This window comes from Oryzias latipes, chromosome 8 (genome assembly GCF_002234675.1).
Source record: "Oryzias latipes chromosome 8, ASM223467v1".
NCBI lineage: Eukaryota > Metazoa > Chordata > Actinopteri > Beloniformes > Adrianichthyidae > Oryzias > Oryzias latipes.
In genome coordinates this window covers 22,885,787-22,912,916 of record NC_019866.2, presented here as the reverse complement: position 1 = coordinate 22,912,916, position 27,130 = coordinate 22,885,787, and the positions used below count along the sequence as shown (strand labels likewise).

The window sequence follows — 27,130 nt, the reverse complement described above, 5'->3', positions numbered from 1 at the left end:
TTCGGAGTTTTACTTTTTTTTGTGTGTTGGTTTTACGTAGAGGACGGTCTCTGCGGGGTCACTTACACGGAGATGCGGGCGAGGAGAGTCCGCCGTCAGGGGGCGTGCTGTTGGGTTTAGAGTCGGGCATGGGGAGGGGCACTGGGCGGGCCACTGGGGGAGGTGGAGGCAGCAAGAAGGAGCCTGGCATTTTGCTCTGGCCGCTCCCGTTTGGCTGCAGACAACACAAATAGGGTCAGGAGGGCGACATGCGACAGTCCGTGGACACGGAATGGAAACGGGACATGGCTCGCAAAGCCAGTCCAACAAAAATGCCCATGAGGTACGAAGGAGTGGGGAGCGATGGAGGGAGTGAAGGGGACAAACAACTAAAGAGATGATGTATGTGGACGGCGTTGGTCATGGAGGGGTGAAAAATAATCAAGGACTGGTTGGAAGTGGGACTCAGAGCTGAAGGCTCCTTAGGGGTGGTTCCTTCCAGGTGAAGTAGGTGTGGAAGAGCAAATCATTGGACTGTGTTCATCCAGCGTATGGCGAGAAATCAAAACCATGAGAGAACACTCGTCTACACAACCACAACACCACCAACAGTACCAGCACCAAACAGCCAAACTCCAACTAAAATCGGAACAGCTAGAGATGAAAGCAGGCACACGATGGCACAACACAAGAAGGATGTGCTTGGTTGAGGCGTGCTGTGACTTATTCACTTTTGCACTGATGGCAGCAACTTCTGAGGGGTTGGGTGGAGCGAAAGCAAAAGTAAAAAAGAGAGGCGGGGAAAATCGGGGTCTGAAACGGGAAACGGCAAAATGACACACACAGAGACAATGCCGAGGTTTCTGGACTAAAGCGATGCCTGGCTGCATGTCGATGCGGGTGCACGACTGGAGATCTGCAGTGGACACCACCCATTATTTTAAGCATCCACTTAAAATAACGATACACCTTTTTAAAGAGCAATTTCATTGCACCACGAGATAGTATTAAAAGTATAGACTGTATATGAGAACTAGACTGAGGGACCCCTCCCCCCTGGTGTTCCAAACAGGAAGTACCCACCAAAATCCCACAGACGTCTACAGAAAAAATAAACAGCTGTTTCTCAGTCGTTCTATTGGTCAGAATAACTGGTCTTGATCTGGTACTTTTTTTTGACATCCTCTTTTTTTCATTATATTTTTTCTTTATTGCAAGTTATTTAAATTATAAACTGACCAATCAGACACCTCAATAAAAGGAGGTAGTCTCCAGTCCAACGTTCAAAACCTTTGATTGACAAATTTCATTGTCGCTCGCTTTCAAATGTAGACTTCCAAAAAGTTCACGCCTGATTGGCGAAAGCGGTTGCCATAGAAACACTAACTCAGATTGATCTGGACCAATCACTGATGTCGTCTGCCCTTTCACAAAAAAAGGGCGACTTAATTGACTTTATTTCGTTGAAACTGGAAATAAACCATTTTCTTTGGATGACGTCACACTCGCTCAGTCCAGGTTTCTTATACAGTCAATGATCCAAGGTCAACATTTAAAAAGTTCAGAAAGCATTTTTTTTCAAACCACATGATAGAAATGAATTTTTAAGATATGTTCCACCTTATGAAAAAGTAGAGGGTATGCGCTCTAAAGTCCCACTGAGAGCATCTCTGCACAAATGTGAGTACTAATAACACTCCAACATCTAATTAATCTAATCAACGAGTGTTTTGAAAAACAGCTATATGTACACCTCTCTTTGGTATTAAGTTAGACTTTTGACACACAGTCAATAGAAAATTGCTTTTTCCTGAAACCAGACTCCAGTGGTAATTTGAGGAAAAGCAATTTTAAGTACTTCCTGGTTGTTGATAAATTTGGAAACAGAGTGTGGATGCTTGTGGAAAATGAACGAGTTATCATTCAACAGCTCTTTATATTTCCTTTAGATTCCGTAAAAATGAAAGCAGGAGTGGAGCAGAGCCTTCCGACAAAACACTAATCAAAGTAGTTTTATTTTGAAAACTACTGATGTCAGGCTTCCTCTGCTTCCGCCTTCAGTGGGACCAGAGCTCGATTAAAATCTGCAAATTGCTAAAATATCCAAAACCTTTCAGTTGCAGCAAATCGAAATGAATACTTTTGGATGAAACAGGATCAGCTTGTCATGTGACGCCCGTACTTTTTTTATAGGCACAAATAAGGGTTACATTTCACAAAGGTTATCTGCTTTTGATTTTTTAAGTCTTCATGTAAATTGTGGCCATCCTCTAATGTCACATTTGTTTTTGGTTGTAACTCTGAACCCCTTAAAAAGTTTGACGGCTCACTTTTTTGTGATTTAAGTGATTTGAAGTTTTGTGTTTTGATATCATTTTAAAGTTTTTTTTTTATAAAAAGCCCTCTGATGGTCTTCAGATCCGCCCTTTTGCCCCGAGCTCGAGCCCTACCTGTCCGGCGGCCTGCCCCGAGCCGTCAGTACAGACGAACTGCACGAATTCCTTCAGGGGATCCTGGTGGTGGTAGCGGATGGTGGGGTGGGTGAAGTAGGGGCTGGACTGCTGGATGATGGAGGGAGAGGGGAAGTGCAAGGCCGAGGCTGAAGCACGTGGACTCCCTTAAAAAAATAAAAATAAAAAACACAAAAGTTTTTGTTAGAAACACACGGAAACAGTGAAAAGGTGAGAACACAAGGTAACGTCTATGAATCAGGTGATCTATACATAAAAGCAAGAATGCAGGGGTGTGCACTGGTCATAACTGCCTTAAACGAGAACAAAAACCCCTGAGAGGGGGGGTCCGAGTGCTGTGTTTTCTAGGTTGTGTTGGATGTCAACCCCCTCCCAGAGTGAAACTCCTTCCCAACGTCTACAACGGTCTACAGACCAGGACCTCCGAGTGTTTAAATGTGGACGTTTCGTCAACGTCATATGCAGACTTCTTGGCTTCCTGTTTTTTGTCATCACCATACGTGGGGGTGGGGGGGGTGGGGGGTAGGGGGGGGGGGGGGCAGACCACTGCACAGCTAAAGGTGACGTCCCATGTCAAGCCAGCAAGCCACTGGTCCCTGATTTATCCCAACACCATGTTGGAACCAGATGACATCAGCAAGCAGTGATTGGTCCAAAAGAGTGAAATCTGTACGCAATCCTGAGTCACTTCCAGGTCAAATAGAAAACAATTGAGGTGAGAGACACTTAACTGAAATGAAGCCCCTCCCACACATCCAGCTCACAGGTTCACAAACAACAATAATGATAACAGACAGTAAGAAGTCAGTCTGACATAACAAACCAGTAAAGTGAGCTCCCACAATGCACCTCATCCTCCGAAAGCCTTATTTTTCTTCATACTAGACATAAATGAATAGTTTTACATGAAGCTGGTCTGTAGCTTAAGAAATGTTGGGCTGTGGGAGGAGCTTCCGTCAAAAGTCTAAATGGAGGACGGGTTAATGACAGATCAGGTTTTTTAATATTAAGGAACTGTAGAAAAGCTCTGATGAAATCTTTTCCTGTGGCAGAAGAAAACCGACGCCAAAAGTTTAAAAAAATGAACATGACTTCAAAAAAAATGTGCACACTGACGTCCAAAGAGTGGAGCTAGCTCACACTTTAGCTAACAGATGAACTGGCTGACATTTAGTGGCAGACATGTCGACACACAACATCACGTGCTCTACCTTTTGAATCGGACCCAAAAAGCTTCAACATCGGGGTCTTTGAGACCTAAATTAGCTGCTCTTAACGCTGCACTGTGGCGGTGAGTCACCGCCGCTGATGCATTTTGGCATTCATGTGGCAAATCCGTTATTTTCTTTTCCCTTCTTGCCTCACTAATCTGTAGGTTGACTTAAAGCTGATGTTTGCAGCTTAATATCTTTAAATATATACGTGTCCGTGGAAGAGGCAGAGATGAAAAAACGGCTCTGTACAGGGATGAACGGCGGCGGTGCGTGAGCAGTTGGTAGAACAAACAAAGCCGTGTGTCAGACCTACAGCCTTCACTAAATCTCCCTGATTTGTATTAGGAGCCTGTTCTCCGCTGAGCCGTGCCAGCCCGACGCCCATCCATCCAGACCTCCAGCTGCCCGCGCTGCTCTGCCAACGCCCCTCCATCCTTTACATTTTGTGTAAGTGTACTTCATTAGGGAGCCGGCTCTGCTGAATGCAGGCGAGAGAGAGAGAGAGAGGCGATGCCTCTGAGCACTGCAGCGCCTCGCCGCCTGTGCCAGGCTGCCTGCTCCCGAGCGAATCTGTCACCCTCCTCTATAGCCCCATAGTAATCCCATTAGACGCTGGGTGGAGGCCAAATGCAGGAGGTATGGGGGCGGTGTTAGAGGGGGGAAAGGTGGATGCGATGTAGAGGAGGGAATCCCTGCATTTCCTCCCAACTCCCATTTCTACAGCTGTCTACTCCCAAACTTTGTGTACTATATAATCTATGGTTTCTATGTATGGTATTTATTCGACCCTATGATCTCTTTTTTGGAGTTTTCTGATGAAAGGGCAGCAGAATTAATTCATCTCAGAAATGAAGCATCGTCTTTGTACTCTCTGGACTCCTTCAGCATCTGCCTTTTGGATGAGTTCAGATAGCAGAAATGAAAATCTGGGTGTTTAGCAACACCAGCAGACCTTTTTTTTATTATTACCATGAAAATAAGAAAAATATCAGAACGTTCAGGAGGCCCGAGTGGGCTGTCAGTCCAGTAGTCGGGACGGGTTCCTGAAACCTGGCGACCTCCCAAGAGGTCCGATTATCTTCAAACTCTAGCACGCCGCGGCCTCCGCCCAATTCGCACCGCAGGACCTCAGATCACATCTGTACCGTTGACTTAACGTTAACCCTGGCCGCTTCCGCCATGTTTGTTGTGAACGCCGCTTTAAGGTCCAGTAACCACGGGTTGTTGCCTCATGTTTACCATGGCTTACAGTGTCGTTTGGCCAATCAAAATCCTGAAATCATAGTTCTTAGAAAGTGCTGGGGGCCATTTATTATGAATTTTATGATCCAAGCCTACAAGCCAGTAGAAATCTGGCCGGACTTTGGACATGCCTGCTTTAGCCTGTTCATTTCTTAGTTCATTTACTATTTTTAAACACATTTGAACAAAAAAAACCCCAACAATATTGGAATGAGCAGAAACTAGACGCCGTTCATCACTTTGGTCCCATTTGGTCAAATAATTCATCATTTGTTCATCAAAATGATCTTTAGCTTTTATCAAAAACCTTTAGATTGATCAACATTTAGTTAAACCAGTCATCCTTTAACTTAAGACTTAAGACTTGCATTTTAGCGGATCGTCGTAACCTTTCCTTACATTTGAGGCAGTTCAAATCTGACATCATGAAAAGGTTCTAATGGTTAAATCAACTATAATACTCTGGATTGTGTTTATTTTGCAATGATTATGGTTGGTTTTATCCATAGCTTTTAACTAAAACATCTAGGTAGAATTTTTCCTCAAACTATCATCTTCTTTCTCAAACATGAATCCTGCTAGAGTTTCCTGGAACCATTATTTACAAGAATTTGGAATTCAATTTCTCCTTTTTTATCGGCTTTAAGGCTAACTGCTAACTGTTGAGCTGTCATAGTTTGAAGGTTTTCTCTAGAAGTGGATTTCAGTGCTCTGAATCAAACATTAATAAAACGGATACTGAAAAGTCTTTAATTGTGTAGGAAATTGCTGTAATTCAACCACGACAGACGATCCAGTCTTTTATTCTTTATTGCTGATGACAAGAAACCGTTCAAGATTTTCAGTAGTTTCCCAAAACGACAGATGTGACTCCAGTTCCACCAAACCCCTGACCGCTCTGGCCCGGCAACGCCGCGACTGCTTACAAACACGCCGGCCTCCAAACACACCCGACCACGGCGAGGGCAGGACGTGTGCGAGCGCTGACACGCTCAAATGCTCGCCGCAGCTTGAGCTCCGGAGGCGTGGGGTCTGCCGCGGCCGCAGAGGGGAGGGTAACGACATGCTGCCTGACTTTTTTACCCCACATCTGCTCGGTGGCTTTAAATACTTCGATGAAACGCTGCCACTTAAAGCGCGAGGAACTCAGAGAGCCTGTTTCTGTGGCGTCATGAGAAAAAAGCTGCTGCAGATCAGAGAATTTCTACATGACGCCTCTTTGGTTCTTTGAATTCACAGTTTTGGACTTCCAACATGTTTAAGGAGCATCGTCTGATCATTTTATTGTTTAGCAAACGTCCTTGGAAAGATCATTCCGGAGTTCGGCGATGTCTCCCACCACTTCTTTGCTGATGATATCCAGCTATATTGCTCTGGACTCTCTGATGAACTACCTGATGCAGATAAAACAATGGTCGGGCCTGTTAGAACTCTCTGTGGCTAAACTCAGAGAAGACAGAAACACTAGTTATTGCCCCTGATGATGCTCTTCCAGGGATTAAGCAGTTCTCTTGGCCAGGCTGTCAAACCTAGCCTTAGAAACTTGGGTGTCATTTTTGTCAAAGATATGTCGCTGGAGCAGCGCTCCAAACAGCTGATCAGGAACTGTTTCTTCCAGTTGAGGAACATTTCAAGCTTAGGAAAATGGCGTCATATGAAGATCTTGAACTTCTTATTCATACATTTGTGTCTACACGGCTAGACTACTGTGACCGTCTGTTTTCCTGTCCGAATAAGAAGGAGCTGTCTGCTCTGCAGTTGATCCAGATCTCCCCAATGCTTGAAGCTCTTCATTGGCTCCCGGTTGCTTACCGCTTTCAATATAAAATCTGCGTACCCTGAACTCTATATATTGTTTTAAAAGTCAAATAAAAACTTATTTTTGCAAAGAATTTAAACTAAAACTGTTTTTATTTTGGGCTTGGGATGATTGTGTAACCTGTGAAGCACCTTGTGACTTCGAGAACCGACAAAGTCAACATTTCACTTCTTTGGGAGCAACCATTGACTGTATAGAGAACTGGACTGAGTGAATGTGATGTCATTCATAGAAAATGGTTTAATTCCAGCTCCAACCAAAAGAAGCCAATGCAGCTGCCATTTTTTCTGTGATACGGACTACCAATTGAAAGTCAGCTACACGAAATCTGTCAGACCGTCAGAAGCATCGGTCAGATGTTTTGAACGGTCAACGTAAGACCACCTACGTTTATCGAGGCATCTGATTGGTCACTTAAATAATTTGATGTATGGAAAAAAATGTGGGGGGAAAAAGAGGATTATCCAGAGCGGTTCTTCTGACCAATAGAATGATTGACTAACAGCTGTTTATTTCTCTGTAGACGTCTGTGGGATTTTGGCTTCTTGGAGCAACTTCCTGTTTGGAACGCCAAAGTGGGAGGGGTCATTCACATACAGTCTACGGGAGCAACATGGGGACTCCGAGGAAAAAAAGGCTTAAATAGGGATCAAGAAGATTCAAGCTACAAACTACAGACACGGAACGTGGATTGACATTGAAAAGGTTATTTTTAAAAAAAGTTCAATCTGAGTTACCAAAATGTACTGTGAAAGAAGTCACAATATATTTTGCACTAACAGTTTAAATGTATCACCTTCCTGAATTAAATATGGCTCCATATGTGCTCATGGAGAACCGGTAGGTTATTAGCGGGTATAAGCTTTTACAGAATGGACGTCAACATCTTGGCATTGGTTTTACGGCTCTGTGGAGGAATGAGTTTTACGAGAACACCCCGTTTGCTCTCCCACAGTTCTACATTCATGTTTAGGAGCCGCCCGATTCAGCTGCAGATCCACCTGTGGTCGGGTTTCAACCACTAAGTTTATCTGAGAGCTGGACTGAGTGACCCCTCCCACCTGGCGTTCCAAACAGGAAGTACCCACCAAAATCCTAGAGAAATAAACAGCTGTTACTCAGTCAGAAGAACCATTCTTGATCTGATCTTTCTTTTAACATCTTCTTGATAACTACTTATTTTTTCACGATTTCTATATTTTAAGTTATCTAAGTTATAAACTGACCAATCTCAGTACCGGCCTCAATACAAAGAAAAAGTAGGTGGCCACATGTTGAACATTTGATTCATGCGTTCAAGTGGTAGGGGGTGTGGCCTTCCAACAAACTAACTCCTGACTGGTGAGAGTGGTTGCCATAGAAACGATGACTCATACCGATTTTGGACCAATCACTGCTTACTAATGTCATCTGGTTCCAATATGGCGGCATTTGCATCGTGACAAAATGGCGACTGAAGTGACTTCATCTGGCTGGTGCCGGAAGTTCAGCGATTTTTATAGGCGTCCTGCTCACTCCGTCCAGTTCTCATTTACAGTCAATGGTTTAAAGTCCCTTTAGCTGCAGGTCCGCCTTGTTTGAGGTCAGACCCCACCTCTGCATTACACAACAAGAAAACAGCTGAGGCTCCTGTAGGCCTGAGGCCAACACTGACTGCTGCCGGCTGGAGAGACCATTCCAAAGAATCCCATCAAATGTCAAAGCTGAAGCTAAAAAAAAGCAAGCTTTCCTTCAACTCTCTGCTATTCAGAGAAAATGAAACTTGATTGAGGACAGAAACGACGGGATAGAACAGCACCAACCGCTACACCACCAGGAAACCCACAGACAGCCAAAGCTCCATCCCCAGCAAGATAATTGCCCCCTGCAGGGTCAGAGGAGGAAGAACAACCTGCCGGTCAAACTCCCAGCTGCTCTCCTGCCCCAAAGCTCCCGCCTCTAAGCTAAATGGAGAGGGGCGGGGCTCTGAGGGGTGGGTGGGTGGGGAGGGGGAAGTGGTGAAGAGTTGAGGAGGGAGGGGGTTGGGAATTAGCGGGATCGGGAGCTGGGTTGGTCTCACCTGGTCTAACTCCCGCCAGCATTGGCAGTGGGTGGTGGGTGAACGCCATGCGGGGGGGCCTCGTCTGGGAGGACAGGGCGCTGAAATCGAATTTCCCCGGCTTCTTATGAGAACCAGGCGACGAGAGTCCTGGCAAAAAGGGGATCAACAGAATGGCAGAACAGAGACGAGGTTTTAATCAAACATGGCTTCTTTGCTTACTTTGACTCTACTCAAAAAAAGAAGAAAAATATAAATCAAAATAGAAAAAAAAAATCAAGACGTCTGTAGTTTGATTACAGGAATCAAATGGTCATGACTGAAATCAATGGATTGATCGATCGAGTCATTCATTGATTTGATTGATTGGCTGGAACATATAGATGGTTCTCAGAAATTTGGAGTGGGGGTAGAGTCAGCGGGCTGTACCACGTTTGTCTGATCGGGGGCGGGGTTTAAGGTGGCGGGGTTAAGAGGACAGGAGGAGGGGTGAGGGGGGGTCACAGAGGCAGGACAGAGTGGAGCTGGAAGATGCCATTGAAGGGGGGGGGGGGGCACTACACTACCGGTATATCTAGAGTCCAAACTAGTTAAGAGTTGACTGCACTCCAACCGACAACCAACCAGTCTGCAACTAACATCCGTCAACGCTAGCAGAACTGGAGAACTAGCTTCCAGGCTGGACTCCCACCAGATGGGACAGCTCAGGTTGATGCTACAGCAGCAAATGTGGGATGGTCCTAAATTTATCTCCATAGAGACGATGGAGACCAAGGACAACTTAGTAGATGTTTGGTCTTCCCCAACCAAATCAAAGCCAACTGTATGTATGAAGACACTAGCTCATGTGGCTAGTGTGTTGGTGTGTCTGTTGACCCTCAGCCCACCCAGCCCAAGTCACATGGGGGTCGACCCGTTCGGGTGCTGCTGGTTTTTGGGTTGTCCGGGTCTGAAAGAAGAGCGACTGCATCTTAACCGTTGTCCTATCTTGTGGGGTCCAGATGACCCCACCCTTACATTGATGGGTTTTCCCTACCATGACAAAGGTGGATAAAGGTGGAGAGGATTTCATGGACACCAGTGAAGATCAAAAATCATTGAAGAAAAGAGGTTCAGTCATCTTGTGGGGTCAAAGAAGTGCATGAACGTCTTCACTCTACGGGTTCATCGAGCCGCCTACGGCTTTAGTATTTAGTGTGGACCACCTTTGTGCCCCATATAGGGTTACCCATTTTCTAACCCGAACCCACCCGTAAGGGCAGTTGTGACTGAGGGCTTTGACAGAAGCCTGTTTGCCGTCAGATTCAAAACTTCCAGTCTGGTAGAATCCCTGTGATACTCTGGACTGCAGGTAGGACATAGAAAACACTCTAGAATGTTAAATAGCTGACGCTTCCCAGGTACGGAACCTTCTGTTAACAAACAGCGGCATCGGAAAACTGTACCTGAGAGGTAAAACACACACCCGTTGTTTGTAAAAACAAGAACAGAAGCTATTGAGTTTTAATGTTGCTTCATTTTAAAAAAGATCCCAGAATTCCAAAGTCCACATTCGTTTTGTAGAATTTATACAGAAATGTCACAACTTCAATAAAGGAGCGAACATAGTCTGCAAGTCTTGGCTGTCAGACTGACTCAGTGCTTAAATGTGATGCTTGGAGGGAAAATGTGGACGTTTTATATTCAACCCTTTAGGTAAACATGCGCTAAAACAGGGACTGTGAAACCTTAAGTGGCTCGGCCAACACTAGATGATTGAGAAATCAAACTTTTGTTAAAACTACCCTCCTGCCAATTAACAAGACCACAAAAAAAGCCCCTTTTATGCTCCTATTTCAGGTGTAATACAATCAAAAACAACAAGAAGAATTGGTGTAGAACCAGATCTCTCAGCTGTGACATAAGAAGACACCGAAAAAGGATCCTCTGGCTGAACCATAGCCTGTATGAGAACTGGACTAAGTGTGATGTCACCCACAGAAAAGGGTTCACTTCCAGCTCCAACCAAAGGAAATCAATTCAGTTGACATTATTTTGCACGAATTGGACGCCGCCATGCTGGAGGTAGATGTCGTCAGTAAGTAGTAATAGGTCCGAGTCTGTCTACGTCAACGTTTCTATGGCAACCTCTCTGGCCAATCAGGACTGAGCTTGTTGGAAGGCCACACCCCTACCACTTGACAGAGCATGAAATCTGTCAATCAAACATTTCAAACATCGGATGTGAGACCGTTTACTGAGGCCTCTGATTGGTTACTTTATAACATGAAAATAAAATTATAATAAGAAAGAAAAAGTAAAAAAAAAATCAAGAAGGGTTCTTCTGACATCAAATTGACTGAGTAACAGCTGTTTATTTCTCTATAGAAGTCTATGGGCTTTTGGCTTCTTAGGACCAGCAGGTACTTCCTGTTTAGAAAGCCAGGGGGGGAGGGGCCACTCAGTCCAGTTCTGATATACTGTCAACGGTACGAACAGATGGTTTTGTGCTTTAAACACACAGTCTGAGTCATTGGTGTGTCATCTACAGGGTCTTGTGGTTGCGTCTCACAATTGCGCTTAGACACAAACATTGATGGGTGACACCAACACGTCGCCCACTCGGGTGACACCAACACGTCGCCCACTCGGGTGACGTGGAAAGATAAAGTCAAGCAGGAGAAGACTGCTCAGGGACTTGAGTGTCCTCAGTTTCAGTGCTTCACCTCTGGAGGAAGAGTGGCAGGAAAACAAGCCTCAGCTTGGTAAAAAAGGAGAAAAAAGGAGGACAGAGTAAGTACAGGCCTGGCTCACCAGCGGACCAGAAACATGGCCAAACGTGTGAGAGCCACCGATAAAAGAGGCTCCATTCTGTGATCAAGGCTGTGTGTGGTGACGGCTGCGGGAATTTATTTTGATGTATGGTAATCCAACGGAGCAATTTAGACTCCCCGGGTTTGAGGACCAGCGCCAAACGGTGCATCTGACCTCAGCTAGGAACCGCAGTGCAGAGCCTGCGCTGAAGTGAAACTCCAGGAAGGAGAATCCATAAAACTAAATAACGAGGACGGACGTGAAGCCCAGCGAGGAGCATCGCCGTTCGTTTCTCACAAACCTACCCAGCCCACGTTTTGTTTGCCTCAGATTGGGTCGAAGGGGTGATAAACAACCTTGGCGAGCGAAAAAGGACCATAAAAAAGTAAACGGCACAATATTCACACATATAAAAACAAACACAGGCAAATAAAAGTGGGGGTAATTTCAGCGTGGCCCTGAGAGACGTGGAAATAGATTTTATGAGCGACGCTTTTCAAGTCTAACAGCAGATTTGTGAGGAGCTCGCTTTTAAATGCAGCACTGGGAAGTATTTTACCGCTGTTCGCCTCGGCGCTCTCAGGCGCTGTGGGTGCAGCTGTGCTTGTGTGGGCGCCGACCAGTATAGAAAAAGGTGGGCGCCAGCATTTCTATTCACTGTCACTGCACATGCAGTAGGGAGGGGGGAGGAAGACAGCAGCATTTATTTGACTGAGTGGAGCGATCATGACGACTAAACCGCCTCAGCTCATAAGTGCGGCATTTCCAAGTCCAAGAAAAAGAAAATAACCATCATATTCAGAACTAAAAGGACCTCTAAAGAAGCAGAAAACAGTATTTTTTGCTAAAAAAAATAGTTTAAGTTAATAAATTTAAAAATATGGGACATCAAAAAACTATTTTGTGAAGACTTTTTTCCAAACCACGGTGGGGTTTGCCTTTAAACAAACGTTAAAGGCCTCAACACACTCCCAAGAAGAATTTTCCTTCGCACAAAATAGTCTATTTAAATGTAGATATACTTAGTCTGCTTTAAACATTTGCTTTTTATATGTGGCAAACTTAAAATGTTCCAATTTAGTCTAAAGTATTCAGATAATATACTTCTTACACCAGTGTGCTGGTGGGAAATGACCCATTCTGTGATTTAAAAACATTCAGCATCTCCAGGATATCAGCTCTGTGTTCATCCAAACAGCCCCTGATAAAACACTGAGTAGTTAGGAATATAAAAGATCATAAAATACAATTTTCTTTGTGTTTATTGGATTAAATTAAAGACATTACTGCCATTTAGCCACAGCTTCAGCTCCGTTTTCGGAAAAGTCCCGCCCCTTCAACTGTCTCCACCAATCATTCTTGAAGGCTTAATCACATGTCATCAGTCTGACCAATCAGAAGTGGTTAAAGTATTCACTTTCTTGTTCTGATTTAGCTCGTAAAGTCTCTCAGTTCTAACAAAAATACCAGCTAAAGTTCGTCTTTAGGGGTGAAGCTTTCCACAGAATCCGGTGTCAGACCGTGGAACAAGTGAACAAAACAATGAAGCTCAGAGAAGCGAGTCTGTTTGCCATCTGCTGCACTTTTTTGCACTACATCTCCCATGATGCATTGGGTTAAAGTGTCAGCATCTCAGCGTACAATGGGTTTTCCTTGTTAAACATCTTGAAACCACAACTTATGTCACTTTTGAAAAATTAAAAGTTAAGCTTAAGTAGAAGTAGTAACTACATTTAAGAAAACAGGATAAGGTGAAGTGGCCAACAGACACCATTAAACTAAACTGAATCAATTTAATAATCTAAAAAGAAATAAAACATTTTTGTTGAAGTTTTCAAAGACTTCATCTTTGATTAAGACAAAAGAAAAACTAATAAAGCTTCAACATGTTCACTTTTTGTGTAGCTACAGAAAACATTAACATAATGTTAGTCTTTTTGTGTAAAATGTATCAAACATATGTTGATCATGTAAGTTTTCACAAAATTACAATTGCCTTTGCACCAACATTGAAAAAAAAATTAAAAGCTAAATCACTAGAAAGATTATATTTGGTTTTTAGTGAGGTTACATAAAATTGCATGTTGATAAACTGGAAGAAAAAAACAACTATCAGGGTAAAATTACACATAATTTAGCTGAAAATTATTACAGAAAACTAACTTAACTTTTATTACATCTTTTAGAAAAAACAGCTGCAACTTCCAGCTTTTTATCACAAAAATGCACGTGATATTTCAGAAGGACGTACATGGATACAGACTATAGAGTTTCTCCTTTTTTAAGTTTGGTGTGCCGCGGGATTTTTGTCAAGGATAAAGTGTGCCTTGGCTCAAAAAAGGTTGGAAAACACTGATCTATCCAAAGACTTACAGACCCACTCCAATGAAAATGGCGCTTTTGCTGTTTTTAACATGTTCTTGTGGCATTTTTTTCACGGGGAAGCATTTTTTTTAGGAAAATTATTTAGTATTTTTTATCCATATTGTGATTTAGGAGTTTGCAGTTTGGAAAAGATCGTATTCGGTATGTAAAAACTGTTGGAGGGCCGCAAGCTCCCTGCTCAGCTCCATTCTGATGCATCCGCCTGCAGACAAAAAGATCCGTGAACGTCTTTGTTTTCCTCGTCGGAGCTGGAATCTGGATCAGAACCGGGAAGCTGCTCGCCATTTTTGTTGCATCGCTGACGTTAGCTTGGAGGTGTGTAGACTAGCGATAAAGCATGTAAACACAGAGCTTTCAGCAACAGGAATGGGGGCGGGGTTGCTCCTCGCCACATCTCAGAGGTAACTTTCTAACCAACTCCTGCCGCTCTGCAGAAACTATGTTCTGGCAATAAGATCGGCTAAATGTAGACCACTGGGAACGCTTTGAAAAAAGATCAAAAGATGATCGGAGTGGGACTTTAAAAATACAAAATATCATTTTTTAAATAGAAGTTTACAATAAACAAAATAACAAAAGAAATAAATAATATTTCTCCTCCGTCTGGCATCATAATCAGTTCTCTTTTGGAGTTGTGTGGGCAAATAAACCTGTTTATGTCATCTGTTTGTTTATGACGGTAAAGAGATTTAACAGGTTAATTAGCAGAGCAACAGAGGAGACAGAGTTATTCCCAGCAGGAAAATTAACACCAACGTGGAGTTTAACTCCAGCCAGGAGTCACAGAAGTCCCCCTTTATTTACATCTCATTAAAATAATCTATAGTTCGTCTGCTTTTATTGTTGACCGTCATGTTTACTTTCTTTTATGTTACTTTGTTTATTCTTAGCATGAAAAAGTAAAACAAACCAACAAACAAACAATTCAGATTTTTTTTATTAGTTTAAGGTTGGACTTTATCACTTTGTGAAAATAATAAAATAATGGAATTAATTCAGGAAAAAAAAAAGATTTAGAAAAAATTGGGACCCATAAACTGGATGTTCCCGTGCCGCCAGAGGAATAACACCCCCCCCCCCCCCTGCAAGCACAAACTGCCCACCAACATAACCTGGAGTCAGTATTCTGCAGATGTTTTCCTCATGAATCTGTTTGTTAGTTACAAGCTGCAGGATGCTTTCATTTACCCGACATGATGACGTCTTAGGATTCCTCAAAAAAAAGCAGCAATGATTCAATCATATGAGCTTTTTTGTGGTTGAGTTGTTTTTTTTTTTTTTTTTTTTTGACAAGGGTACGAAAAGTAGAAAAATAAGATTAAAAATTAACAATAACAAAAATCACATTTTCTGTTTCTTGCTTGATCCAGTTTTCCTTTAAACCCCGCTGAAGTGTTATTAGAATACATGCTGGGGTCAAAAACAGTTTTTTCATTAAATCCTGATTACTTCAGGCTTTTGCTGAAAAACAACCAAAAAATAGGAACATTGTGAGGCTGATTAAAGATCCACACAAATGAAAACGGAGCTTTTCCTTGTTTTCTTATGACGGCGGACACATGTAGAAAAAATTAAGCTCTGAGAATTTCTTTCTTCATAATGCAGTTTGTAAAGGATTGTATTTGGGACATAGAAAACACGCTTTCGACGGTAAGGGGAAGTGGGGGCGGGGTTGCTCTGCAACAACACTCCCGTTCAGGACTCAGAGGGGTATTTCCTCCTGCCGCTCTGCAGAAACTATGTCCTGGAAAACGACACAGGTTTTTGGATTTTGGCTAAAAGCCCACAGGGAACATTTGAGAACGGATTAAAGGTGATGGGACCTTTGGGGTTGCTGAGGTGATCCGGAGCTGTTTATCCACAACCTTTGGTGTTTCGACTGAGACGTAAAAACGCTGAAGTCGTCAGATCTGTCTGAACCTTCCTCGCACTGACTCAAATCCACATTGGCTCCTAAAATCAGCTCATGAATCGGAGGACAAGATGACTCCACTCCAGCGGGTTGCAGCTCCTTTGTGGCCCACGCTGGAAAGGCGGCACATCCTGGCGTCAATTACAACGACTCATTTTGCATGAAGAGCCTTAAATTATACATATTGTTTGGAGTCCCTGTGATATTCCCTAATTAGTCTGAATCTTCCCTGGTTTCTCAGCGAGGAGCAGCAAATGAGACCCAGATGTCCAGGGAGAGCTTTGTCTCCTGAAGCTAACAGAAGTGGCTGTGATCTGTCTGCTGCTAGCTGCTGCTGTGTGGGAGTGGGTGTGTGCGTCTGCACTCCAGCGCTTCCCGCGTTCTGCGTCCTGTTCCTGGCACGCCGCACCGGCAGCCTGCTAGCCAATTGCTCCCGTGACCCCGCAGTCTTACCACGCTAACAAGCTGGCGGCCACACATATCTGTGCTGCCGCATCCCTCACGGAGCATCGTTAGCGCTTAAAGCACACATCGGTTTTGGGGATTGTTCTGCACAGGATGTGCGCCTTTTCTCTGCTGCTGAAGAGCCCCCCCCCCTCACCACCACCAAAATGATGGAGTACATGATCACCTGCAGCGCCTGGGAGCCCCTCGTTTAGACCGGGATTCACCTGCGCGGCCGGCAGAGGCCCCGCCCCCGTCCCATCATCTTCACTCTCTGCACACCTCGGCTACCATCACCAGAGCAGATGTCTGCTGTAACCCGGCAGCTCCCTTCACTGTAGACACATGGAGGCGCCATCTGGAGCCGAACGCCGCTCCCCTCCAGACAGGCAGCGTTTACGGGGCCGCGGATGCAAGCAAACGGCGTTTGTGCAAATGAGACACGCAGAGGCAGCTTTGTACGCCAGGATGCCCTCAGCTGTGTCTGTTTGAGTCTTGGGGGCTTCCTAGACTGTTGTGAGAGATCTGCAACATGAGGGATTAGAACCAGCAACTGCTGGGATCAGATACTAAAGGTATGCCGTGATCCAAACCACTGGCAACATTTCAGACCTTAAACCCATTAAAGCTGAAAGTTTTTCTGATTCAAGGGAAGATTTGAACCAAAACCTAAAGATAAAAGTTCTCGTTTCTTGGTCAGGAACGCATTTCAGTCCCATCAAACTCTGTTTGGTGTGAACAAAAACCTCACCATAGTGGACTACTGCTCTTCACAACATCAAACCAGTTTTAAAGTCCCACCCCGATCGTCTTCTGATCTGTTTTCAGAGCGTTCCCAGCGCTCTTCTCATTATGAGGAAGCCGTTTTTACCTGAAATCAAAAAAACGTGGCAGGACAAGGCAACCCAGCTTTATATTTTTTGCTGCAGATTTATTTGAATAAAAACTTCAAGAAACTCGAGTCAAACATGATCGATTGATCTACCTACCTACCTACCTACCTACCCATCCATCCATCCATCCATCCATCCATCCATCCATCCATCCATCCATCCATCCATCCATCCTATCGTTACGTCTTTTGTCATCCTTTTCATCTTTTACTATTGAACATAAACATAACAGCACTGGTTTAGAATCTAAGCTATAAACAAAAATCTTTGCATGAAACGGTCATTTTGCTTTAGGAACTTTGCCTCTGGACGGCAACAGGACACGGTTTTGCACCAGAAGATCCGATGATGCTTTAAACCTTCTGTAATAGTACTAAAGCCCTCTGACAGAAGATAAACCTTTGACCATCATTTATCTTAAAATCCAATATGACCAAACTCAACCATATAAACTAAATGAAACATTTTTTTCTAATCCTTAGCATTTTCTTTCACACCAAAGAGCCATGATGGAGGGATAAAGGAGCCGGAGCCTCAGGTTGGACAGGTGAACCATCAGGGTGACCTGAAACCCAGCAGTGGATCTACAGACGCAGAGATCCAGTCAAAGTTTGGCTTGCATCTCCACTGAAATGCTGTGGTGGGACCTTGGAGAGGAGAAATCCACGAGACTGAGCTGCAAATGTCCAATACTAATAACTTCAAACAGAAAATCATCATCTAAATCAAAGGGGCATTTTTCATCCATGGTTCTGATGCTGTTCCTCCCCATCAGAGACCCTCACAGACCTTCAGCAGCGTCGCCGGGGCAGACAGACAGACAGACAGACAGACAGGCGCTGGATATCATGGCATTGCTCGGGCTACCGAACGGCTTCGGTAAACCCACAACGGACAAAACCAGACATCTGGCAGAGACACAACTCCAGCCAGCAGCAGCCAAAAAACAAGACAGGAGAGAGGGAAGAGGGCGCAGAGAAGATACGGCACGGATGGAGGATGCAGAGGAGCTCCCAGAGCTCAGAGGAGGCGCAAACAGACGGAGGAGGTTGGAAGCAGAGGAAGAGGATGTAGAACACACAATAGAAGGTTTAATGTTCTAACCATGGTAAGGAAACTGCACTCCATCGCTCTCATGCTTAATCTTCCTCTCCTGCACACTGGCCAAATGGTGCTGCACTGAAAGGCCAAACAAGGAGAGAAGGGAGAAGTTAAGGAGAGACACAGGAAGAGGAGGAAAGACAGAGAGACGGCAGGTTAACGTGATGGACGTCATTTAAAAAACTGGTCCTTGGTGGTGGGGGGTCCGGGTTCACACAGGCAGAAAATGTTAATGGGCCCCCTCTCTGAAATGACCCTGCAGCACGCTTTTGTTCAGACTGCTGTGACCCCTGAAGGGGAGTGTGAGCTTAACTAAGCCTCCACTTTCCTGAAACTTAGTAAAAAAAGGTGCGGCAGGCACCAGGAAGCCCCTCCCACCCTATCAGCTGATCGTGTCTGCTAAATTATTATTTTAACACATACTTAGCATTGAAAAAGTCAGTTTTTGCACTTTAACTAACATTCGTCTATGTCATTTTAATATTTGATCTATTTAATGTAATTCTCTCCTGCATGAATGAACATTACTGATTTTTCTAATGCAGCTATAAATATTGTTTTGAGTCAGATTCTTCTAAACTTTTGGATTAAAGTCCCACTCGATCTGTCATGTAAAAAAATCCACTGCCCCACGCCTCGATCTCCAAGCTCTCAGCAAAGCAGAGGCCCCGCCCACAACTCAGGGGTGAATTTCTGACGAACTCCTGCCGCTCTGCAGAAACTATGTCCTGGAAAACGACGCAGGTTTTTAGGATTTTGGCTAAAAAAGGCCAAAAGGGTTTTTGGAGCAGATAAATGGAGTTCATCCACTGCTGTGAAGTAAATATTTACTGTTGATCAGTTTGTTTCATTACAATGAGCACGAATCCACACTAAAATCTGCTTTAAATGGAAAAAAGTATTTTCATCTGTGGTGAACTGAAAGCTTTTTTTCTCCATGGATGCTATGAAGGAGGATGATGAAGGTGTGTTTGACGTTTCTGGTTAATTCCTTTGGATATCCCTGCCATGTTTTAGTTTGATTTTAAAGTATATTTTTGAGGCCCATAAGCGATTTTGGAGCCAAAAATTATTTGCCTGCTCTGATGTCATCGTTCACTAGGCCCAGAATTCCCCCTTCACCCCCTACACCCTCTGGTTAAAGCTGGAGACCCGACTCCAGCTCCCAGAGCAACACGTGGAGACAGATTCTGATTCTGAAGGAGAGCGGCGAGCGGGGGCGTTACCTGCATCCACATCATTGGGCCAACCACTGGACTGGGAGCTGCTGCCCGCCGCTGGGGAACGGCCCGAGTAAAAGACATCATCCACGGGGCTCTCCATCTCACTGTCATCAATGGACTTGCGCTTGGTGGAGCTGAAAGACGGAAAACAGACAACATTTTTTTCCCCACTTGAGTCTGAATTTTAGCAGAAATCCCGACCAAAAGGAGGGCGGAGTCTTGAGGTTTCTCCTTTCTGTTTTCGATTGCAGCCCGAGGGAACAAAGCGTCCCGGCGAGAGCAGCCAGGACGCTAACAGACAGCGGCCTGATGCAGCCTCGTCATCGAACACATCGTTGGTAAAACATGCAGGTCCTGCTGAATTCACACATCTGGGTCCAATCGAGTAAAACGGGGCAGTGAATGTACAGCATGCGTGTGTGGCTTTTGTTGGAGTGCCGTCTGTGTTGCATTAGCATCAAGCCAAATATCCTGCCATGAGTGTAACTACCTCCGTGGGAGACTTGCATAAAGCTCCATTTCAGTCCTGCAGCATCAGGTGAGCAGCAGTCGGGGACAGAAAGAGAGAGATCCCGACACAGATCGAGGATGAGGAGGAATTAGAAGAATTAGTGGGGAAACAGAAAAACAAGGAGAGAAAAACCAGAAAGCACAATCAGAAAGAAGAGCAGGCCAAGTGTTAGGAAAACAGTAAGACTGTTAGCAAATGAGAAGTATTAGCATTAGTACTGGAGTTTTTGTCCCCACTGATGGAGTTTGTACCTGGTAGAAGGGGTGGAGGTGATGGAGCGCCGTCCCAGAGCCACCTGGTTGATGTTGTAGTAGCCGGGGCTGTCCAGGTCTGCCAGGGAGAAATTGGGACCGGTTGCCGTGGCAACTGGAGCTGGGAAACGGGAGCAGAAAGAAAAATACATTTCCGAATTTAACATTCTGTTTCTTTTTTTCCCAGAGCAAGTGCAATCCAGGTAAAGGTGTCACCTGACATGCCCCCCCCCCCCCCCACACACACACCATAAGACGCACCTAAAAAGCCTTTATTGTTTTAAAGAAGTCAGTCCACCTTAAAAACCTAGAGCCCCTGAAATATGGATTCAATCTGCTTGAGTTTACTGATGGTAACCCTTGTGCTATCCTAGGTACTTTAACGTTGGGAGTAGGGTCTTCTGGACCCCACAAGACACTGATATGTGATCCTCACTGGTGTCCATGGATTACATGAAATCTTTCCACCTTTATCCACATTTGTCATGGTAGGGAGAACACGTCAAAGTAAGGGTGGGGTCATCTAAGATAACACAAGGGTTAAACCAGTTCAAGAAGTTAAAGCGATTTAGAGAGGAACGCGGTGATCGGTCAACATGTCAATCGAGTTACAAACAAGGTGGAATATTCTGTAATCATGCTAACGTGGCCAACGTGTAGACGTGTTTTCTACACGATTGTTTGATTTATTTCAAACACTGTAGTCAATACAATAAAAATTTCACAAAAAATGTTTCGAACTCATTACAGAAATGATGAAACGTGTCTATTATTTCTAGGGTATGTCTGAACTCCCACCCTAACCCCTATATAGTGCACCATTCTGTAGTGCTGTCCGAATCTACAATTCCAAAATCAAGTGCCCTGGAAACGTCCCAGAAGTGTCTGCAAAAATCCAGCGTGAATCAATGCTCAGTAGATTGGAGAGTGTAGACCACAATGCATTGCATCAGAACATTTTTTACCAAGAAAATGTATTTAAATGTATGTTTTTGATAAACCTTCAACGTTTTTATCTTTAGAAGACTGTGGACTCATAAATAATCGCTCAACGCTTTTAATTAGATTTTAACTTTAATTATATATTATTTAATTAAATCGACAACGTCATATCCGCCTTTAAAAAAAAAGTAGTTAGCACGTTAGTTAGTGTCCGAATTGCTTTTAAAATTCATGGCACTATATAGTTTTATGGAAGCTAAGGGTTGGGGTGGGAATTCGGACACTTCTTGCATGGCTGACACTTCTAATCTGTAGCGTGTTACAAACATGTTCTAGAGTTACTGTGAAGGTAATAAAGTAATAAAGTAACTCTTTTGTCTCATTGTCCCCTCAATGTGTTTTATTTAAGACACACATTCAAAAATAGCCCATTCGTTGACGGTGTGTCTAACGCGGCTAGTCCGGTGCAGAATATTTGATAAATGGATGGCTGATGCATGGCTTGAGAGTTTTCAGATGTTCAAAAAGGGCAAAACATTTTGTAAATGTGCCCCCACATGGGTCAGATTGAACTGATTTTAAAGTTATACCGTTTCTTGAGCTTCCTCTTGATGAAGACCTGCTTGATCAGGAACTCAACACACGTTAAACGAACTTAACATTTGTTTCCCCCAAATCTTCTAAGGAAAGAAAACCCATCGCATTCTTCCAAACCAATGCATAAAGAGGCTTTCTTGGAGAAATTGAACTGATAAAGTCACATCGTATGGGGGGTTGACCTCATACGGGGTCGGGAAGTATCTGTAAGGGATACTGTAAGTTAATTATGACGTATGGGTGATGTGTGGTGTTGCATGGTGGTACAGGTGTGCAGGTGATACTTAAAATCCCATAGGACGCCCAAAAGATGTCCAATCAAACTATACTGATTGTCTAATTTCTAACAGTCGGGCTGCACACAAGGACAACACACATGAACAGCACTAATGGGCTTCTCTGTTCAGTGGAAATCTTCTATATATGAAAGGAATCAGTTTTAGTCGGACCAAAACGTCCTGATAAAGTCCAGAGATCTCCATGCTGGCGCTGACTTTCAAACCATTAGATGAGCTAATGCATTGTGGGTATGTTTTTGGAGCTTTGATGCTCCTCCAAATGTGGCTCATTAATCATCTTAGGTGCTAAAGCGGAGGAGCCGCCCAACATGTGCTCGGGACGGCCAACCGCTTGATTGACGGCGAGGGTTCCAGCGGAGAAAGACTCACTCTGCGACACTCGCACCAGCTCGGCCACGTTCCACACCCCTGAAGTCACAAAGCAGTCCTGGAAACTCAAGTGGCCTGGGAGAAAGAAACACACAGAAGGGAGAGTGTGAGGGCGATCACGACACGGAACATGCATGTTCAGACGGGCATGAACGCTGGAACCGGAGCTGAAAACCAGATGTTCGGACAAGCTTGACATTCACCTGTTTTCTATAACATGCTATAGATGTTTGGTTCCGGAAGAAAATGTCCTTTTTTCCACTGACATACTGTTATGGAACAGGAGCAGGAATCTCCACAGAATAATAAAGATAACGTCACGAATTTGGAATCGTTTTCATGAAATTTGATGGTGACTTTCATTTCTGCCTCTTAACCTTCATGGCCATCTCTTTCAGTTTTAAACCTGCTTTGGTATTTCACTGGATTCTTGACACCCATCTTCCCACAATTCCCAAACCTTTATTGCATTTTCTGTGTGTGGCAGAAATGTCCATTGTATGCTCAATGTTCACGCCTGGCTTTGGTTCTCCAACGTTCTCCTCCTCGTAGCCTTTGTTTGTCTTTGCCCGTCTGCAGAGTCTTGGTTCATCAGCACCTCCTGATGTTCTAAATTGAAGAATCATTTTGTGTTTATTAACAGATTACTTACAATTTTGAATAAATGAAATGTTGGTAAAGACTCTCATTCAGTCTTCTGGAATTATTTTTTTAAGTCGTTGAGAAAGTGTCTTGGATTAGAAGTGAAATGTCTTTAATTTATCATTTGTGAATTATTTTTTAAATAAAGTTCCTGTTCATGTTTTTGGTGTTTTTAAGGAGTTCTCGTAGCATTTTCCTGATGATCTTACTCAGAAAATGGCAATTCTGAGTATTTCCTTACTCATTGTGAGGAAGGAGCAGGTGAAAAAGATCGTATTTGTGACGTAGAAAAAACGCTGGGCGGGGCCGCGAGCTTCCTGCTCCGCTCCATTCTGATGCATCCACTTCCAGACGAATAGATAAATGGACGTCCTTGTTTTCCTCGTCTGAGTTGGAATCTGGATCAAAACTGTACGGATGGTTAGATCTGATAAGCTAGCCAGAGTGTAAACAGAGAGCTCTCAGCAACGGTGAGGGAAAGTGGGGGTGGTTAGTGCTCTGTGCGCCATCAGTGCCACTACCAACTCACATGTGAACTCCTAATGAAGTCCTGCCGCTCTGCAGAAACTATGTCCTAGAAAACGACACAGTTTTTGGGGATTTTGGCTAAAAGTGTCATCATCATAATTAAAAGACGACTGGGAGGGATTTGAAAATAGATCCAAAGATGATCAGAGTGGCACGTCGGGGAAAACTCCAAAGTCCTGGATTTGGGTCGACCACTACACCATCCTCAACACTTTTTATGCATTCTAACATCAGAATTAGGGCTGCCTGATATAATGTTTTTTTTTTGATATAGTGATCAAAATAACGATATAACTTGCGATACATTAATAAATAGCAAAACATTATTTCCATTTCATAGCAGCAGGTGGGAAACTGACATCAAAAGGGTCCATCCGATTGGTCAAATGCATAAATGGATTCATTTGACTCGTTGAATACTTCTAGCTGCCATAAGATTGTTTTACACATTTAAAGTGACCATTAATCACAATTTTCAACCACTTTTGCGATATGCGTCTTGCATAGCTTGAGATCGCGATCACGATAAACTTGCGATTCCTAGTGCAGGCCAACTCAGAATGTTTTTCTTTTTGAAAATCAATTCAGGATTTCTTCTCTTTGACTCCAAACTCTCCCCTCGGATGACCTGAACAGTCTTCTAAACCTGCTGAGGGCTGTTTGACCTCCTTTGACCGTCAGGTCTTCCCGTCGGTCTCTGTCTACTGCGCCTCACGCAGCTCATCGTCTCTGCAGGAACCTGATATTGAACCGCCGTGACGTGAATCAGGCCTGCAAGACATTTGCAGATCATGGCTGGGCTACATTAAAGCTCTCCAGCGCCGTTTATAATCCATCTTTTAATCCATAGAATATCTTCTTTGAGTCCTGGTTTGGCTGCTGACTTGGCCGGATGAACCTGTGTTTCCGGCTTCGCTAAAGGTGAAACAGAATAGAGCTTTAGTTGTCTATGAAGACTCATCCATCACCCTGTCCTCACTGTTTAATTTTCTTCTTTCACCCCCCCCCTTCCCTCCTTTCCCTCCATTTCTCCATCTTCTCCTCCGCCTCTCCATCCCTGCCCAGGGTTAACCGCAGCGGGGACGCCGCATGAGGTCAGCAGTCGGCTCGGCAACGGCCATGTGTTTCCCATCTTCCAATAACGTCAGCGTGATTTATGAGCGGCCCGCCGAAACCAAGCACAGCCCCCACGGGCTCTCCTTACCATAACAATCGGGCCGACTGCAGCAACAAACAGAGAGGCCGGTGTGTTTTTGGAGGCGTGCGTGAACGTGAGCGGCGTTAACCGAGCTTCTCAGGTCAGGCATGCACGCGTTGGAGCAGTGAGACACTCACCATTTGCCGGGGGTTTGACATCTGTGTCTCCTTGCTGGTTTGAGTTGTCTGATTGTCCTGATTGTTCTGGAAACAGGATAAAAAAACAGAGGAAAAAAGGATGAGACGAACTGGAGATGCATCATGGTCAGAAAGAAGTTGGAAGAACTCCACAAAGTTCTTTGACTGCTGATGCAAACAGGTGTGAATCCGAGTCAACAGTCATTCCCGTCATCTCTCTGAAGGCTTTTTCTTTACACCAATCACTGTGCAGCTTGAAGAAGGAGCCAGAAGCCTAATATTTTCAATGCTCTCATGGACACTGAAGGGTACTTGTACAAATATACATGGGGAGGTTCTGTGAACGCTTCAAGCTGAAACTTTGGAATGCACTGACATCCAAAACTCCCATCAAAACCTCCTGGTTTTCCACCGTTGAGGCGTAACTGACAGTTTGGACATTTGGGATTCCCAGCAGGGCGTGGAACCGCCTCAACAAGCCGTTTTTCTTTCGTTCTTCGACCTATTTTTTTGTTGGATTTTCAACTCGATGGTGAAAACTGTGAACGGAACGTTTTACCTCAACCTGTTCCGGGGTTTTTCTGTCTTTAAAGGCTTCTTTGTCTTTGAGGTGTGACTGTGGTTAAGGCGGTAGAACAGCTTTCAAAGATGGAGGCTGAAACATTTTTACTACAAGCAATAAGAAATGAATAAATTACAGATTTTGCCCTTTAGTTTGATCCGATTTTAAGTCTAGTTGCTTTGATCATGTTTTTTCTAACATAACCATTTGTATCATATTTGATACACACTTGTCTGAGGCCCTCAATCTCATCAGCATGATTCAAACTACCCTTAAAAACTCATTGGAAAGAACCTGGTCCATGTTTTCTGTCCTGCAGTTCATCATTATCCCACTGGGGGCAGTAGAAGGACTTTTCCTGCACATTTCAGAACAGCTGCTTCCATGAAATCTCAAAAAAGACTTTTGGCGGCAAAAGTTGAGCTTATTTTCAAACATTTATTATGATGAGAATAACCTTTTTTTGACTAATTGATGTATTGAAAGAGTTGTTGATAATGAATGCTTCATAATACACACAAATGTCACAAATGTGTGGATCAGATTTGAGGCAGAGGGTAAATAAAGGAGTTGTTTCCTGAACACTCATAGCTTTACAGGGTTTCGTTTATGTATTAGTCACAACTACCGGTAATGCACGCGGGCATGCTGCAGGCGACAGGTCGTGGCGAACACGTCTACAACACGCAAGTGTAACTAAAGGCAAAGCACGTGAGATGAAGGTGTGCCGTATGAATTTTTCAACTCCCACTCCCCCAAAATGTGAGGACACCATGCAACAGCATCGCCCTTATGTTGTAAGTTACTTTAATTACCCTTGTATACCTCATGATACACTTACCCCCCCCACAACAATGGTACGTTCCATTTTCATGAAGTAGCCGCGAGGGCATTAAGAGAACTGGAAAACAGCACCTGCGCTCCCCTCAAGATGTGAGCACTTCTCTCTATGGGCCCGAACAAGCCAAAACTGGCGGCAGTGGCTCAGGTGGTGTAGCAGGTCGGCGGTTCGATCCCCGCTCCCCCCAGTCAACTGTCGTTGTGTCCTTGGGTAAGACACTTCACCATCCCTGCCTCCAGTGTGGCTCCACTGGTGTGTGAATGATCCCGGTGATGGTCAGAGGGGGGGCATGCGCGAACCGGAAGCCACGGCTCTGGCAGTCTGCCCCAGGGCAGCTGAGGCTGCATCAGTAGTTACCAAGTATGAATGAATAACGGATACATTGGAAGAGCTTTGACCGTCTGGAAATTATTGTTTTTATTATTAAAACCTGCAGCGGCCGAACGGGTCACCCCCCGTATGGATGCACGTTTTTAAAGTTCTTTGATGGAAGAAGAGGCTTTCAGAACTGAACGTTCTTTGGAACGTTAACCTCCACAGAGAGGTGCCTACTTCAGCTCCTTTAGTTTGGCCCACGCTGGCTGCCGTTCTCCTTCAGATGTGTAATGCAGCCGGCTTTTATGGCTGTACGGTATAGGTACCACTCAGCGCTTGAGTTTTAAAAGCACCTTGAGCCGAGGCTCCTCGACTGCTGCCTGCCCCCCCCCCCTTCAGCAGAAAGCACTCAGAGCTCCCAATA

The 27,130-nt window shown here is 44.3% G+C and overlaps 1 protein-coding gene across 19 annotated transcripts in view; it reads right to left on the bottom strand.

Annotated features, from left to right (window-relative positions):
• LOC101164563 (nuclear factor 1 X-type) overlaps nt 1-27,130 on the bottom strand; it is a 175,237-nt gene that overhangs the window by 11,357 nt on the left and 136,750 nt on the right. For 10 of the 19 annotated variants that reach the window (XR_002873716.1, XR_002873717.1, XR_002873715.1 and 7 more), the window contains 9 exons: nt 24,989-25,054; nt 22,484-22,558; nt 20,277-20,397; nt 20,005-20,040; nt 19,518-19,648; nt 18,295-18,369; nt 8,785-8,913; nt 2,430-2,596; nt 67-214 (listed from right to left, as the gene is read on the bottom strand). Coding sequence is in view for 15 of the 19 variants with exons in the window: in XM_020705512.2 (XP_020561171.1) it covers nt 67-214; nt 2,430-2,596; nt 8,785-8,913; nt 18,295-18,369; nt 19,518-19,648; nt 20,005-20,040; nt 20,277-20,397; nt 22,484-22,558; nt 24,989-25,054 (948 nt within the window). In the remaining 4 variants the exon portion in view is untranslated. The remainder of the gene's footprint in view (nt 1-66; nt 215-2,429; nt 2,597-8,784; nt 8,914-18,294; nt 18,370-19,517; nt 19,649-20,004; nt 20,041-20,276; nt 20,398-22,483; nt 22,559-24,988; nt 25,055-27,130) is intronic. The other 9 variants (XM_020705518.2, XM_020705513.2, XM_020705516.2 and 6 more) reach the window with 8 other exon arrangements.